The sequence below is a fragment of the Crotalus tigris genome, unplaced genomic scaffold (genome assembly GCF_016545835.1).
Source record: "Crotalus tigris isolate CLP2741 ecotype Arizona unplaced genomic scaffold, ASM1654583v1 scf7180000017794.702064, whole genome shotgun sequence".
Taxonomy (NCBI): Eukaryota; Metazoa; Chordata; class Lepidosauria; order Squamata; family Viperidae; genus Crotalus; species Crotalus tigris.
In genome coordinates this window covers 579,998-598,424 of record NW_024096641.1, presented here as the reverse complement: position 1 = coordinate 598,424, position 18,427 = coordinate 579,998, and the positions used below count along the sequence as shown (strand labels likewise).

The following is an 18,427-nucleotide window of genomic DNA, read 5'->3' as shown; positions in this document are numbered from 1 at the left end:
TGGATAAATCTCTTTGCTTTGGGGAATAAATAAGTCTCCTTTCCTCTGAGTTTCATTTTTATTTGTTCTTGTGCAACCCTGACTTGAATTGGAGCCCTGAATTACACTCCTGACATTCTTAACTGCCCAGTTTCCCTCCGACAGGTATATTTTCATGCCCCTTTGGATGTGCACAAGGCCCCGCCTCTTTGCAGGTACACATAAAAGGGGGCAGCCCTGGATCAGGCTGGCCCAGCTAGTCCCCATCTTGCAATCTTCTTTCCATTAGAAGAGAAGCTACAAACGCAAAGGATTCTGTGTGCTTGTTTGTGTCCCACCTTTATTACTTTACAAATAACTCAAGGCAGCCAACCTGTCCAGTACACCTTCTTCCTCCTGTTTTCCCCACAACAACCCTGTGAGGTAGGCTGGGCTGAGAATGAGTGACTGACCGAAAATCACCCAGCTAACTTTTATGCCTAAGGTGGAACCACCCAGCCGGCTTTCATTTTTAATTTAATTATTTTGATTTATTTATATGCTGTGGTGGTTACCATTTTTATAAACTCAAAGCAGCCAACATATCAGCCTTCCTTCCTTCCTTCCTTCCTTCCTTCCTTCCTTCCTTCCTTCCTTCCTTCCTTCCTTCCTTCCTTCCTTCCCTCCCTCCCTCCCTCCCTTCCTTCCTTCTCCCATCTCCTTCCTTCTTTCCCTCTTCCTTTCTGACCTCCCTTCCTCCCTCCCTCCCTTCCTTCTCCCATCTTCCTTCCCTCCCTTTCTTCCTTCCTTCTCCTATCTCCTTCCTTCCTTCTTTCCCCCTTCCTTCCTTCCTTCCTTCTCCCATCTCCTTCCTTCTTTCCCCCTTCATTCCCTTCCTTCCTTCCTCCCTCCCTTCCTTCTCTCATCTTCCTTCCTTCTTTCCCCCTTCCCTCCCTCCTTCCTCCCTTCCTTCTCCCATCTCCTTGCTTCCTTCTTTCCCCCTTCCTTCCTTCTCCCATCTCCTTCCTTCCTTCTTTCCCCCTTCCTTCCCTCCTTTATTCCTTCCTTCCTTCCTTCTCCCATCTCCTTTCCTTCTTTCCCTCTTCCTTTCTGACCTCCCTTCCTCCCTCCCTCCCTCCCTTCCTTCTCCCATCTTTCTTCCCTCCCTTTCTTCCTTCCTTCTCCCATCTCTTCCTTCCTTCTTTCCTCCTTCCTTCCTTCCTTCCTTCCTTCTCCCATCTCCTTCCTTCTTTCCCCCTTCATTCCCTTCCTTCCTTCCTCCCTCCCTTCCTTCTCTCATCTTCCTTCCTTCTTTCCCCCTTCCCTCCCTCCTTCCTCCCTTCCTTCTCCCATTTCCTTCCTTCCTTCTTTCCCCCTTCCTTCCTTCCTTCCTTCCTTCCTTCCTTCCTTCCTTCCTTCTCCCATCTCCTCCCTTCCTTCTTTCCCCCTTCCTTCCCTCCCTTCCTTCTACCATCTTCCTTCTTTCTTTCCCCCTTCCTTCCCTCCTTTATTCCTTCCTTCCTTCCTTCCTTCCTTCTCCCATCTCCTTTCCTTCTTTCCTTCCTCTTTCTATTTTCCCCACAACAACAACGCTGTCAGGTGGGCTGGGCAGAAAGAGAGGGGCTGCCAAATCGTTTCCCTCTGGTGCTTTCAAGAAAGGGAGAGGTTATCAGTTCAAACAGAAAGAATTTTCATCTGGCCAGGCAGCTGACACAGGACTTAAGAGATCAGAGCAAGCTGCCAATTCTCAAAGGAGATTCTGCAGGTGTCTTGATCCAGCCTGAGCTGGATCTGCCATGTGTGATGGGGCATGAATGGCAGGGAGGGTCTGGGGTGGGATTATCAAAACGTTTGAAATAGTTGTGTAGAAAAACGTCGCCCCTCAAGCATCGTTTTCGCCTTTCTTCACTCCTTAACACCGTTGCCCCAGGACTGTCAGAAAGATTTAATAAATATCGGTTGCAATTTAGCTTCTCCCAAGAGGCAGCTAATATTTGCTTTCTCAGCAATTTCAGACTTAATTTGATCCCTCTCAAATGTCATGGAATCCGAGCCTGGCTGGATTTGTCCAGAGATCTCTCCCCCTATATATCTTCTAGAGAGAGAGAGAGAAAGCATAAAACATAAAACCATAGGACTGGAAGGGACGTCAGAGGTCTTCTAGTCCAACCCCCAGCTCAAGGCAGGAGATCTTATACCATTCTAGACAAATGGCTGTCCAATTTCTTCTTGACAATCTCCAGTGATGAAGCACCCACAATGTTCAGAGGTAAGCTATTTCACTGATCGATTGTTCTTACTGTCAAGTAATTTCTCCTTAGTTCTAGGTTGCTTCTCTCCTTGATTAGTTTCATTCTGTTGCTTCTTGTCCTGCCTTCAGGGGCTTTGGAGAATAGCTTGACTCCCTCTTCTTTCTGGCAGCCCCTCAGATATTGGAACACGGCTATCCCATCTCCCCTAATCCTTCTCTTTGATAGGCTAGACCAGGGGTAGGCAACCTTGGCTCTTTTATGACTCATGGACCAATTCCCAGAATTCCTGAGCCAGCATGGCTCAGCTTGGACACTTCTTCCTTTTCCCTCAGCGTGGCTGGCTCAGGAATTCTGGGAGTTGAAGTCCACGAGTCATAAAAGAGCCACGGTTGAGGACCCCTGATATAGGGCAGGGATAGGCAACCTTGGCTCTTTTATGACTCGTGGACTTCAACTCCCAGAATTCCTGAGCCAGCCACGCTGAGGGAAAAAGGAGAGGTTTCCATGCTGAGCCATGCTGGCTCAGGAATTCTGGGAGTTGAAGTCCACGAGTCATAAAAGAGCCACGGTTGAGGACCCCTGATATAGGGCAGGGATAGGCAACCTTGGCTCTTTTATGACTCGTGGACTTCAACTCCCAGAATTCCTGAGCCAGCCACGCTGAGGGAAAAAGGAGAGGTTTCCATGCTGAGCCATGCTGGCTCAGGAATTCTGGGAGTTGAAGTCCACGAGTCATAAAAGAGCCAAGGTTGCCTACCCTGGTCTAAGGTAAAGCAGACAATTAAGTTGATTTTTCTTGGAGCTCTTGGAACCCCACACATTCCTTTTCGTGCAATTTCCCAAATTTCAACTTTGATTTAAAAAAAAAATATCCAAAGCCCACTCCACCAATGGTGTCCTAGCTTTGTAACGCCACCCATTGCCTGAACCTATGCTCAGATTAGATCCATCTCAGCAAGCTTCCTCCAGAAGTTCCTCCAGGGGCATTGTGGGTGGATGGCGGTCATAATTCACAAGACGCGAGATGCAACATCGCAACTGAAGCTCTGAATCTTTTGTACATGCATGGAAGCACTCACATCCAAAAGGATCCTGGGTTTTTCACCCCTGCAGACCCCCCCCCCCTCCTAAGTTGTCCTGGGTAGGAAATTCAAATTGCTCCCATCTATGGAAGATGCCAAGTATGGAAAGAAGTTGGCAAAGAACCCACTCCATATTAATTCACTTAAATCACATTCAAGGACAGCAGCACCTTTTAAGAAAGATGGCCACACATACGTCAACACGTCCTATTCATCCTCTAAATCAGGGGTGTCAAACTCAATTTCACTGAGGGCCGCATCAGCATTGTGGTTGCCCTCAGGGGGCCGGGTGAGTGTGGCTAGGGTGGGTGTCGCCTACTGGGTAGGTGTGGATGAAGTGGGTGTGGCCTACTGGCTGGATGTGGCCAGCTCTACCGCGTCAAGGGGGCCTGTGGGGCCTGGGCAGGAGTGGGATAGATCTGAGGGTCTCTGGCAGAAGGGGGTGGGACTGGAGCAAGTGCCAAGGCATGGTCCACTGGAGGAGCCTCACTGTTCCTCTCAGGCCATGCAGGGGAGGGGTTTTTGGAGCTAAGACTGAATGTGTTTCAGCATAGATGGCCACCACAAAATTGTACATTGGCTCCCGGCCGGCCTGGGCCAGGGCCAAGGCAGCGGGGGCCATTGCCTCACTGTTTCCAGGATGGCTTCGTGGGCCACATGAAACCACTTTGCGTGCCGCATCTGGCCCCCGGGCCTTGTGTTTGACATGTCTGATCTAAATAGAGCTGGGGATTTTTCTGTCCTCCCAGTTTCCACCTCAAAATTCAGAGCAACTTTCAGAATATTTTGATAATACGAGCCGCGGCTTACAAGACCACAAAGCAACCATTACTGGCAGACAACTCTGCCAAACAAAACCTCCATCGGATCATAAAGAATTAGAAATGCTTGAATGAATGAAGAACACAACACTATTGAGCTCAAAACTTCAGTTGCTAAGCAAGATCTTTGCTAAGCGAATTTTGCCCCATTTTATGACCTTTCTTGGCCCAGATCTGAACACTGGGCGCTATCTAACAAAATGAAATTCAACGGTGAAAAAAGTAAGGTTCTACATTTAGGCAAAAAAACCCCAAATGTACAGGTATAGTATAGGGGGTATCTTGCTCAATAGTAGTAGTAACTGTGAGAGGGACCTCGGAGTCCTAGTGGACAATCACTTAAATATGAGCCAGCCGTGTGCTGCAGCTGCCAAAAAAGCCAACTCAGTGCTGGGCTGCATTAACAGAGGGATAGAATCAAGATCTCGTGAAGTATTAATACCACTTTACAATGCCTTGGTAAGGCCACACTTGGAATACTGCATCCAGTTTTGGTCACCACAATGTAAAAAAGATGCTGAGACTCTAGAAAGAGTACAGAGAAGAGCAACAAAGATGATTAGGGGACTGGAGGCTAAAACATATGAGGAACGGTTGTTGGAATTGGGTATGTCTAGTCTAATGAAGAGAAGGACGAGGGGGGACATGATAGCAGTCTTCCAATATCTCAGGGGCTGCCCCAAAGAAGAAGGAGTCAAGTTATCCTCCAAAGCACCTGAAGGCAGGACAAGAAGCAATGGATGGAAACTAATCAAGGAGAGAAGCAACCTAGAACTAAGGAGAAACTTCCTGACAGTTAGAACAATTAACCAGTGAAACAACCTGCCTCCAGAAGTGATGAATGCTCCAACACTGGAAGTTTTTAAGAAGAGACTGGACAGCCATTTGTCTGCAATGGTATAAGGTTTCCTGCCTGAGCAGAGGGTTGGACTCAATGACCTCCAAGGTCCCTTCCAACTTTATTTTTATTATTATTAGTTGTTAAGGGAATCCCTGCAGTTGCTTCAGTTAGTAACACGGTTGTTAAGTGAATCTGGCTTCCCCATTGACTTTGCTTGTCAGAAGGTTGCAAAAGAGGATCATATGACCCCAGGACATTGCAACCATCATAAATACGAATCAGTCTGAATTTGTATCACGTGACCATGGGGGGGATGCTGCAACGGTCGTAAGTGTGAAAAATAGTCGTTAAGTCACTTTTTTTCAGTGCCGTTATTTTTGAACAGTCACTAAACGAACCATTCTTAAGTCAAGGACTACCTGTACCTTAAAGATTTTGAAACCCTCACCAGGATTGATAAAACGGGGACTTGCACAACCTCCGTGCCTTAAGAGTTAATTTAACGATTTGGTTACTTACTTAATTATTTGCTTATTTGATTTCTATAGCCACCCATCTCAACACAGCACACTCACAATTCAAGCCCATACGTTACAGTTAAAATCTCGAAAACGTTTTAAAACAATAACAACCGTCAAAACCATTAAAACAGTACAAAAAATTAAAAGATTTTTTTTTAAAAAAAAACCTCTTTTAAGAGTTTCTTGTGGCCACAGCCCCATAAGATTAGGTGCGTTGACCATCTTGGTAATAATAATAATAATAATAATAATAATAATAATAATAATAATAATAATAATAATAACAACAACAACAACACCCCAGACTTAACAATTGTCAATAAGAAAGACAAAAAATTCTGGATAGTGGACGTGGCAGTGCCTGGAGACAGCAGAATAGACGAGAAAAAACTGCAGAAGATAACAAAATACAAAGACCTACAAATAGAAATAGAAAGACTGTGGCAAAAGCAAGCAAGGGTAGTACCAATAGTCATAGGCTCCTTGGGTGCAATCCCAAAACAACTGGAGCACCACTTGAACACCATTGGCATTGACAAATTCGCTATTAGTCAATTGCAAAAGGCGTCCTTATTAGGAACTGCTTCCATCCTGCGACGATATCTGTAATACCATCAAACATCCACATCTGCCTATCCCAGGTCCTGGGTAAGGACTCGATAGGTAGACAAAATGCCAAATCCAGTCTGAACATCTGGCTGACTGTGCGATGATCGATAATAATAATAAAAAATCACAAGCTTTGCAGGAGGTTTGCAGCCCCGTTTCAAGCAAAGGAGATAATTCTTTTCCCATCAAGAATTTCCCTGCTGAAATTTGGAGAGAGGAGTTGCTCGGACATTACCCCTGAATTGTATCTGAAGAGGGACGAGAGGGAAGAAAGGAGAGGAGAGAGAAAAGAGTAAAGGAGGGGAGAAGGAAGTAGGAAGATTGGAGGAGAAGAGAAGAGGGGAGAAGTGGTGAAGGAAAGAGAAGAAGAGAGGAAGAAGAGGGAAGTAGGGAAGAGAAGAAAGGGAGAAAGAAGGTAGAGAAGAAGGAGTGTGGATACAATGAAAGGGGAAATGGGCGAGCAACACCAAAAGTCATGTGTATGTATTTATTTCTTTTTATTAAAAGTATCTTATATATGAATGTAAAAAGAATGTATGTTAACATCTGATAAATATCACGGTATATGTATGGGGGAGAGTTTGGAAAAAATAAAAAATTATTTTAAAAAAATGAATTTCCTTGCTTTATAGCTCCATCCTTTCACTCCTACGGGGATAAAAGCCAGCGAGTCAAAAGAGTTCACGACTCTAATCCTATCCCAACCAAATCGACAAGGCATCCTGAAAAAAAAAAAATACCCACACAGACCCAGAAAGCCACATCGCCAAGCCAAATTTCAAAAACCTTAAATTGCGAAGAGAGAATTGGCCACTGACCTTGTATTCCTGCATATTTGAGGTGAGAGAGTGCGAAGAAGCTGAGCCACAATCCTTGAAATCTGAGGAAGGAAACCAAGGACTGTTCTGTTTTCTTAGAGGATTTTTTTTTTCCCTTTCTGCTTTTCTTTCTTTTTTTTTTAATTTTGGGTGGGTGGGGGTGGGAGATTTCCAAGTGAGACGTCAATTTTGCAGAGCGGTGATGAAGCCGAGAGAGTTTTGTGGGGTTTTTTTAAAACTCAAGAATCAACCTATGGCGAAGACGGTTATCTTGTGATGATTACTATAGGGGGCACCCTTGAACAATGCATAGAACGGGGTATTTTGAGCACAAGAGCACGGCAAAACTTTTATTAAGCTTTATTGGTTCTGGACCCCACTCTAACATCAGCAGTGGTTTCTTCTGTTTCACAGTCTTGGTTTTTATGGATCCCTTTGAAAGGAATAGAATAGAATAGAATAGAATAGAATAGAATAGAATAGAATAGAATAGAATAGAATAGAATGGAATAGAATGAAAGGAAATAGAATAGAATAGAATAGAATAGAATAGAATAGAATAGAATAGAATAGAATAGAATAGAATAGAATAGAATAGAATAGAATAGAATAATGGTGGGTTGGGATGGAATAGGATAGGATAGGATATAGAATGGAATGGAACGGAACGGAACGGAACAGAACAGAGTAGAGTAGAATAGAATAGAATAGAATAGAATGGAATAGAATAGAATGGAATGGAATGGAATGGAATAGAATAGAATAGAATAGAATAGAATAGAATAGAATAGAATAGAATAGAATAATGGTGGGTTGGGATGGAATAGGATAGGATAGGATATAGAATGGAATGGAACGGAACGGAACGGAACAGAGTAGAGTAGAGTAGAGTAGAATAGAATAGAATAGAATAGAATAGAATAGAATAGAATAGAATAGAATGGAATGGAATAGAATAGAATAGAATAGAATAGAATAGAATAGAATAGAATAGAATAGAATAGAATAGAATAGAATAGAATAGAATAATGGTGGGTTGGGATGGAATAGGATAGGATAGGATATAGAATGGAATGGAACGGAACGGAACAGAGTAGAGTAGAGTAGAGTAGAATAGAATAGAATAGAATGGAATAGAATAGAATGGAATAGAATAGAATAGAATAGAATAGAATAGAATGGAATGGAATGGAATGGAATAGAATAGAATAGAATAGAATAGAATAGAATAGAATAGAATAGAATAGAATAGAATAGAATAGAATAGAGCTGGAAGGGACCTTGGAGGTCTTCTAGTCCATCCCCCTGCTCAAACAGGAAAACCTATACCATCTCAGACAAGTGACTGTCTAGACTCTAGCCTCTTCTTGAAAATCTCCAGTGATGGAGCGCCCACAATTTCTGGAGGCAAAGCTGTGCCGCTGGTTGATTGTCCTCACAACATTAGTACAGGTAGCCATTGACTTACAGCCATAAATTTAGTGACCATTCAAAGTTACAACCGTGCTGCAAATGACCTGTGACCATTTTTCACACACACAAAACACAATTTTTCCTCCTTTGAGATTGATGTTTGTGCATACATGGCTTGGACTCATTTACTGTGTGAGGATCTGGGCTGCAATTTTTTCCAGTGACCACTAGAGGTCAGCAAGAGACACGGAAGACTGTCAGTTTGCTGCTCTCTAGGGGTGTCTGGATTTTTGCGGTACAGATGGTCCTCGACTTACAACAGTTCGTTTAGTGACCATTCAAAGTTACGCCGGCACTGAAAAAAGTGACCTATGACCATTTTTCACACTTATGACCATTGCAGCAATTTCAGTGATTCGCTTAACAACTGTGGCAAGAAAGGCTGTAAAATGGGGCAAAACTCACTTAACAAATGCCTCACTTACCAACAAAAAAAATTGGGCTTAATTGTGTTGTAAGTCGAGGACCATCTGTACAAAGAGGAGCCTGGTGACAAGATAGTTTGAAACAGGGTTGGGTGATTCACTTAACCTCTATGGAAAGAAAGGTCATCAAACGGGACAAGATTCACTTAAAATCTGTCTTGCTTAGTGACAGAAATTTGGGGGCTCACTTGTGGTCATAAGTCAAGTCCAGGACTGCCTTTATAATATAACAAATTGAAAAGACAATTTCTCATTTATCAATACATTTTTGGCTTATACATATCTTAATTACATTCAATCTTCATAAACAATCCATATCCTGTTATTAATTTTACATAATTTTTATTGTTGATATAATTAGAAATGTACTAGCTTGAATACGAGACAGTAAATGTTAAGAGAAAAAGAGAACAAATATCTGATGTTGTAACCTGAGATTTGCACTAAAGATTTTGTTATTGAACTATTGATTAACCCAGTCACCACGTTGCTTTATAAATACGCAAATGTAAAATTGGAAAATTAATAAAATAGTATATAAAAAAGACAATTTCTCCCACTTCTTATATTTTATAACTTGGTAAAATCTTTCAGCATTTAAGAAACTCAAGAAACGGTTGACGCCTGCTCAGGATGGCGTCTTCAGAAGTACTTCAGTTACAGAATCATTTTTCTTTGCTTTTCTGCTTTGCTGCCTTTCTGTATTCTCAGACTGCATGAGGAGCTCTTTTTAATTCCTCTTGGTGATGTTTCTGAATTTGTGTCATTATTAGAGGTAGCAGAGAGCTGTTTTCATCCAGGGAGCTGTTTTCTCTGATTACAGGTAGTCCTTGACTTACAACAGTCTGTTTAGTGACCGTTCAAAGTTACAATGGCATTGAAAAAAGTGACTTATAACCATTTTTCACGGTTACAACTTCCATAGCATCTCCATGATCGTGTGATTCAAGTTCAGATGCTTGGCAACTAGATCATACTTATGATGGTTACAGTGATCCAGGGTCACGTGATCCCCTTTTGCAACCTTCTGACAAGCAAAGTCAATGGGGAAGCCAGATTCACTGAACAATCGGGTTAGTCCCGCCTTAGGCATGAAAGCCAGCTAGGTGACTTTGGGCCAATCACCAGGAGGCTGGGCGTTCTAGTCGCGTCTTAAGCATGAAAGCCAGCTGGGTGACTTTGGGCCAATCACCAGAAGACTATGAGTTCTGGTCCCGCCTTAGGCATGAAAGCCAGCTGGGTGACTTTGGGCCAATCACCAGAAGACTATGAGTTCTGGTCCCGCCTTAGGCATGAAAGCCAGCTGGGTGACTTTGGCGAATCAACAGGAGGCTGGGCGTTCTAGTCCCGCCTTAGGCATGAAAGCCAGCTAGGTGACTTTGGGCCAATCACCAGGAGACTGGGTGTCCGAGTCCCGCCTTAGGCATGAAAGCGACTTTGGGCCAATCACCAGGAGATGGTGAGTTGTAGTCTTGCCTTAGGCATGAAAGATGACTGGGTGACTTTGGGCCAATCACCAGGAAACAATGAGTTCCCGCTTTAGGCATGATGACCAGTCATCAGGAGAATGTGAGTTCTAGTCCTGCTATAGGCAGAAACGAAGGCTGGGTGTCTTTGGGCCAGTCACTGTCTCTTAGCCCATCCCACCTTACAGGACTGTTGTTGGGGGAAAATAGAAGGAGCATTACGTATGTTCGTCACCTTGAATTAACGATAAAAATAATGAAGGAAACAAGCAAACAAACAAATAAATAAATTGAACTCAGCATCTTTAACCATTACACCAAAGTTGCTTAGTTTCCTGCTTATGGGTGTTTTATATCATTTCAGCCTCAAAACCTTGTACATTCCTTAGCATGACTGACAACCCAAGTTGATCTACAAAGGCCTATATTTCTTGTTTTAAATAAATAAAAAAAATCACCTAATTAACTTCAATTGCTCTTCTCACTTGGTGGAACTGCTTAGGGCTTCAAAAGAGGTGAAGGGACAGCCTAATCTCCACGTTGATTTCAGACTGCAGCAGACAGACAGGCAGACAGACAGACAGACGGGCCAGCTCAAGCAGTAACACGTCTTGAACAGATTATATGAAACCTGTCTTTTGAGCGATCATAATCCATGAGAAATCAGAAGATCCAGGCAGTTCAAATTAATATAAAGGTTTACTACAAGCTGAAGCTCTCTACAAGGATCTGAATGACTAATGGTCCAAACAAATTGGAGGGAGATAAGAGTCAACAGAATTCAAGGAGGCTGGGCACGCAGGGACTCAAGACACACACAGCTCTGGGCTCAGCCTGGTCATCTTTGAGCCATGGTGGCACAGTGGTTAGAATGCAGTACTGCAGGCTAATTCTGCTTCCTGCCGGCTGCCAGCCGTTCGGCAGTTCGATCCTGACCAGCTCAAGGTTGACTCAACCTTCCATCCTTCCGAGGTCAGTACAATGAGGATCCCGATTGTTGGGGCTAATATGCTGATCCGCTTAGAGAGGGCTGTAAAGTACTGTCAAGCGGTCTACAAGTCTAAGTGCTATTGCTATCTCCTACACCGCTTTTCTGGTGCAGAGATTTCCCTAATGGGGAATCATGAAATGCAAACACAAAAATCAAATCCACGGGACTATTATCAAATTTGTTTTAAGGATTATTGGCCTTTGTTGATCTTCTTCTTACTGTGCGGAAAGAACACATCCAGAAGAGCTAAATTATCATGTGGTAACTGAACAGCTGCAATGATTCAGTTAACAACAGTGGCAAAAAATGGGATCATAAAATGGGGGCAAAATTCACTCTCTCTCTTAGTAACAGAAATTTTGGACTCAACAGTGATCGTAAGTTGAGGAATAACCTGTATTAAAATAATATTAACTCTTTGGATTTTAAACTGCAAGGTAATATGGTTATTCCTTAAGCAAGCAAGGATTTCATGTTGTGTTCTAACTATAGATCTACTTCCTTGATAAACATGAATATTAAGTTTTTACGATGCAGCACCATATTTCTGATATCTCTCTCTCTCCGGCTTCAGCAGTACTTCATGGGGCTACGGAAGTTTTTAATCATAGCAAGAATCGTGGTGCTGGAGAAGTCTCTTGAGTGTCCCTTGGACCGCAAGGAGATCAAATCAGTTGATCCTAAAGAAAAATCAATCCTGACTGTTCTTTGGAAAGACAGAGACTGAAGCTGAAGTTCAAATACTTTGGCCACCAAATGGGAAAAGAGGACTCCTTGGAGAAGACCCTGACGTTGGGGAAGATGGAAAAGGGACAGCAGAGAATAGAATAGAATAGAGTAGAGTAGAGTAGAGCAGAGCAGAGCAGAGCAGAGCAGAGCAGAACAGAACAGAACAGAATAGAATAGAATATATAGAGTAGAGTAGAGTAGAGTAGAGTAGAGTAGAGTAGAGTAGAGTAGAGTAGAGTAGAGTAGAGTAGAATAGAACAGAACAGAACAGAACAGAATAGAATAACAATAATGGAACAATAATGGAAGATAGAATAGAATGGAGTAGAGTAGAGTAGAGTAGAGTAGAGTAGAGTAGAGTAGAGTAGAGTAGAGTAGAAAACAGAGTTGGAAGGGTCCTCAGAGGTCATCTAGTCCAACCTCCTGCTTAGGCAGGAAACCCTATACCGTTTCGGACAAATGGCCCTCCAGTCTCTTCTTAAAAACTTCCAGTGTTGGAGCATTCACCACTTCTGGAGGCAGGTTGTTCCACTGGTTAATTGTTCTCACTGTCAGGATTTTGTTCCTTTGTTCTAGGTTGCTTCTCTCCTTGATTAGTTTCCATCTGTTGATTCTTGTCCTGCCTTCAGGTTAGACAGGTGGTTAGATAAGTCATTGATGCAATGAACATGAATTTCAGCAAACTTTAGGTGACAGTGGTGGATTGGGGGGGGAGCTGGCGTGCTGTGGTCCATGGCATTGTGAAAAGTAGGAGCTCACTTAACACCTGAAAAACCACAACAACATTTGTTGCCTTGATTTCCTGTTTAAGAAAGGCTTTCAATATTTTTTAATCTCAGAACTTGAAGATATGTAAACTTCAACTCCCAGAATTTCCTAGCCAGTGCTGGCTGGGGGATCTTGGGAGCTAAAGTCTACATATCTTACATTTGCTGAAATGGGAAAACTCTGCTGTAGTCTCCCAACACAAAGTTAGCTATGAAAACACAAGAGGCAGCTTTAATCTCCTTTTTGGATTCTTGGAACCCAAAAGAAGTAAAAAAAAAATGGATCATAACCTTCCAACACAGCAAAATATATTTCGGGTTGCTATTTATCTGTGATATCTATACTCTGCCAGTCCCCCAAAAACTCATGGTGGAGCACAACTGATATCAAAATACACCAAACAAATTCATTGGTGATGGAATGAAAAACAAAAACTCAATAAAAGGATACTTCATACTTCTTATTGGTATCATATTATGACGATTATTACTCTGTTGTTCTGTACTGGACACAAATTCTTTGTGTGTCTAATTACACTTGGCCAATAAAGTATTTATTATATTGTATTGTGTTGTGTTGTATTTTACTCTACTTTACTTTACTCTATTTTACTCTATTCTATTCCATTCCATTCCATTCCATATTCTATTCTATTCTATTCTATTCTACAATCTGTTTATTCTATTCTATTCTATTCTATTCTATTCTACAATCTGTTTATTCTATTCTATTCTATTCTATTCTACAATAGAATTAAAATGAATATAATAGGCATCAGTCTTCACAATTTCAATTCTGAATTTGCTCCATCAGCAATCATAAAAAGTAAAAATGGTGGCTAACAGCTCACAGCATTATTAGGAAATTTGTACTCTCAGGAAGAAAAAAAAAGTTAAAACCAAGTTAAAAGTTGTCAAACCAGCTCAAGTTTTTGCTTTGTGGCGTTTTGCTTTCCCTTCATCGTGTAGGAATTTATTTACTTGTTTATAAAAAATATTTGCCACCCATCTCATGTCCAACATCTCTGAACAGCTTACAACATAGGACTGTCACTTAGGAGATTATCTGGGACATTTTCTCAAAGCAGGAAGCGATGAGGCTAACTGATTCATTTGCCAGTTAAAGAAATCCAGGATTTTTAAAAAAAATAATAATTAAAAAAGCCCTCTTTTTGGTTTTCTGAAAAGCCCTTCATGAAAATTTCAGCGGAATCCAAGAGGACAGGAAGTGGTTGACAGCATCGCTGTGTTAATGCTGGATGGAATTTTCTATTCCTGGTCATCCAAGAAGACAAATCCAGATAAAGACAGTAGAGGATTTAGTCAAAGAATGTATTGAGAATGGTATTTATGGATACATGTGTGTGTGTGTGTGTGTGTGTGTGTGTGCGCGCGCGCGCGCGCGCGTGCCAATCCCCCCCCCCTTCCCTAATCTTCTATCCACCAGTTCCTACTGAAGAGCCTAAAAAAAATAAGTGTCATTCTTTTGACACTCTAAAAATAGCAGCAACATGAAATCACGGCAAATGGCATACAGTGACATGCCCTGATTGATTCTTAAAAGACACGTTTGTTTCCGCTGAAAGGAAGGAGGAGGAGGAGGAGGAGGAGAAAGAAGAAGAAGAAGAAGAAGGAGAAGGAGAAGGAGAAGGAGAAGGAGAAGGAGAAGAAGAAAATTGTGAGGTCCTTGGTGCTCTTTGAGCTTGGTGGTTTTCTTGCAGACATTTCTTTACCAAACTAGGCAATATCATCAGTGCCAGCATGAAATGTCTGCAAGAAAACCACCAAGCTCAAAGAGCACCAAGGACCTCACAATACTTGGGTAAATTGTAAAAGTTGTTGGAGGTCAGCTCTTGACACAATAATAGAGTTGGAAGGGACTTTGGAGGTCTTCTACTCCAACCCTCTGCTCAAGCTAGAAACACTGTATCAATTCAGACAAATGGTTGTCCAATCTCTGCTTAAAATTCTCCAGTGTTAGAGCACCACAACTTCTGGAGGCAAGTGCTTCCACTGGTTAGGAAATTTCTCTTTAGTTCTAGGTTGCTTCTCTCCTTGATTAGTGTCCATTCTTGCTTCTTGTCTTGCTTTCAGGTGCTTTGGAGAAGAGCTTGACTCCCTCTTCTTTGTGGCAGCCCCTGAGATATTGGAACCCCTAGTCCATTGATGGCGAACCGTTTAGAGACCGAGTGCCCAAACTGCAACCCAAAACCTACTTAATGCATTGTTGGGTGCTGGGTGGGTGTGGCCCACTGGGTGGGCGTGGCTGCGGTGGTAACGGCAGACTGGGTAGGACTAAAAAATACAATCAATTCCAACTTTTCAAGATCTTTTTTTCCCTGCGAGAAGTTAAAATTGACTGATTGATTTAACCTTTTTTTTTTCCCACACGGCGGCTTTTTTTTCCCACACGGCGGCGGAGGCCTAAAGTGAAAAGGTTTTATAAAACCCAGCTGAAGGCCTAGGACTGGGGCGATGGTGCGCGTGCCTACAGAGAGGGCTCTGAGTGCCGCCTCTGGCACCCGTACCACAGGTTCGCCATCACTGCCCTAGTCCTTCTTTTCACTAGACTAGACAAACCCATTTCCTGCAACTGTTCTTCGTATGTTTTAGCCTCCAGTCTCCTAATCATCTTTGTTGCTCTTCTCTGCACTCTTTCTAGAGTCTCAACATCTTTTTTACATCGTGGCAAGCAAAACTGGATGCAATATTCCAAGTGTGTCTTATCAAGCCATTGTAAACGGATACTAACACTTCACATGATCTTGATTCTATCCCTCTATTAAGGCATCCTAGGACTGTGTTGGCTTTTTTGGCAGCTGCAGCACACTGCTGACTCATATTTAGAATAGAATAAAGCTGGAAGGAACCTTGGAGATCTTCTAATCCAGCCCCCTGCTCAAGCAGGAGGACCTATACCATTCAGACAAGTAACTGGACTTTTCTTAAAAACTTCCAGTGATGGAACGTCCATGATTTCTGGAGACAAGCTGTTCCACTGGTTAATTGTCCTCACTGTCAGGAAGATTCTCCTTAATTCCAGGTTGCTTCTCTCTTTGGTCAGTTTCCAAACATTGTTTCTTGTCCTGCCTTCAGGTGCTTTGGAAAATAATTTGACCCCCTCTTCTTTGTGGCAGCCCCTCAGATCCTGGAATGCTGCTTTCATGTCACCCATATATATATATTTTTTCTTTAGACTAGCCAAGCCCAATTCCTGCAACCGTTCTTCGTATGTTTTAGTCTCCAGGCCTTTCATCATTTTAGTTGTTCTTCTCTGAACTTTTTCCAGAGACCTTGTAAGGGACTGCACTCCAAGATCGCTCCATCATAATAGCTGGGCTAAGAATAAAAAAAAGAGATACTGTGGGTGGGGTTTTTTTGCATTTAATAGCAGTTATTCTTTCTTTTTTTTAACCCAAAAAGTAAACATGAATCTAAGGTTCAAGAGGCACATTTCTCTGAATTTTACAATGCAGTTTACAAACTTTTTTTTTAAAGTAAATAATATCAAATTTGTTGGGTCATGATATAACGTATAAAAAATATTTATATTCAGGGCAATGATTTGTAAAGAAAATTAGTCCACTGGGCAAAATTGAAAATAAAGATTATTCCCCCCCCCCAAGTTTGTATCCGTTATATCTTTTTCCCTAATATTTGTATCTGTTATGTGTGTCTTTGGCCATCTATTGAGGCAAATTTTTGAGATACAATTTCAGTGCAAGGTGAATGTATTTGCAAAAATGACTCACCCCCCCCCCCCCGGATTGCAGTTCAAAGACAGGAAAATGTTCAGACTTGAAATCAAGAGCTGGATCCTGAAGGTATGGAGGACAATATTTTTATCCTTGCCATGAAAACAAGTTTCGGATCTCGGCTTTGCTAGCGGAGAATGGTCTAGAGAGGGATTTACAGCACGGTTACATCGGTCCAAATTCCTATCAATTTCTCAAGACCAGAAGAGAGCAAAATAATTTCATAAATAGAATCATAAATAGGAGTATTAGTCATGATTTGGGGGGCAATGGCTTTTCCGGAGAAGCTCTTACAGTAGCTTCTCGACAGTGCTTTTTTTGTAAGAAAAAAGGTGCCGGAACTAAGATATTGTTAATCTTTTATTAAAAAATAATATATTCAGCTCTTAACATAAATTTAAACTATTGTATTTAAGGCAAATGTTCATAGTAAATGTTACACCAAAAAAGATTTTCAATTCACCAACGATTATTTACCTTTCACACGTAGTCAATCCCTGTACACACACCCACACATCAGTTGTGTAACAAAACATAATGGTCGTCGCCCGCAGTAAGCACTCAATGTACAACCACACGACCAATCAGAAGCTGAGCAGTGCCACAAGCCGAGCAGCGCCATCACAAGCAGCGCGGACAAAGTATGCATGCATCGGACTCTACACACAAGCAGTCCGTTTTAATGATTTCGCCGCCGATTTGCTACTCTCGACAGGATGATTCAAGCCCATGTGGACCAAACATCAAATTTTCAAAAGTTACTTTTAAAATTTAGAAAATCCATCAAAAAAAAGGTGCCGGAATTCTGTTCCGGTGCGTTCTATGACAAAAAAAAGCACTGCTTCTCGGCATCTTTACAAAATAACAAATCAAAATGACCGTCATAAAGTCACGTTTTTGGCTGGCAGGCTGAGAATACACGCACTCCTCGACTTATAACCATTTGGTTAGTCGCCGTTCAAAGTTACGACAGCACTGAAAAAAGTGACTTATGACAGTTTTTCACACTTGTGACTGTTGCAACATCCCCATGGGATCAAAATTTAAATGCTTGACAACTGGCCCATATTTATGACCGTTGCTGTGTCCCAGGATCCCAGGATCAAAATTCAGATGCTCATATATATGACGGTCGCAGTGTCTCGGAGTCATGTGATCCCTTCTCATAAGCAAAGTCAACGGGGAAGCCAGATTCACTTAACAATTGTGTTACTGACTGCACGACTGTAGTGATTCCCTTAACAACTGTGGCAAGAAAGGTCATAAAATGAGGCAAAATTCACTTAACAACAGTGTCGCTTAGGAACAGACGTTTTGGGCTAAACTGTGGTCGTACGTTGAGGACCTCCTGTATTTCATGGTGTCTCGTTGAGTGACTTGTCCCTTTTTAAGAATCTTGTTCAAAAGCACAAGTTTATTTTCCTGCCTATTTGCTAGATAGTTGCCCCGTGACGCAGAAGCATTTTGGATCTAGCATTACGCTACAATCTTGCACAGTTGTTATTCTCCTTTCATTTCCCGGTAGTAGATGGAGGGAATGTGAGAAAGAGGTAATGAATTTGCAATTCCACTGTCAAATTTATGAGACCTCTTTAAAAACATCCTGCTTAGGTTTACTCCGTTTCAGGAGCACATCTTCAAAAATCATCTCTGAATTGTCAAGTTGCATTTCAGAATAACAAAGTAACAAAGTTGGATGGGACTTTGGAGGTCTTCTAGTCCACCCCCCCTGCTCAGGCAAGAAGCACTATACCATTTCAGACCAATGGTTGTCAATCTCTTCTTGAAAACTTCCAGTGTTGGAGCATTTACTGCTTCTGGAGGCAGGTTGTTCCACTGGTTAATTGTTCTAACTGTCAGGAAGTTTCTCCTTAGTTCCAGGTTGCTTCTCTCTTTGATTAGTTTCCATCTGTTGCTTC

The 18,427-nt window shown here is 42.1% G+C and overlaps 1 protein-coding gene across 1 annotated transcript in view; it reads right to left on the bottom strand.

The window, feature by feature from the left end:
- COL20A1 (collagen type XX alpha 1 chain) overlaps positions 1–6,917 on the bottom strand; it is a gene marked incomplete at its 3' end in the record, with an annotated part of 107,866 nt that extends 100,949 nt beyond the window's left edge. Inside the window, exon 1 of the mRNA XM_039342549.1 lies at positions 6,903–6,917. Coding sequence (XP_039198483.1) covers positions 6,903–6,917 — 15 coding nt within the window. The remainder of the gene's footprint in view (positions 1–6,902) is intronic.
- Positions 6,918–18,427: the final 11,510 nt, after the last annotated feature.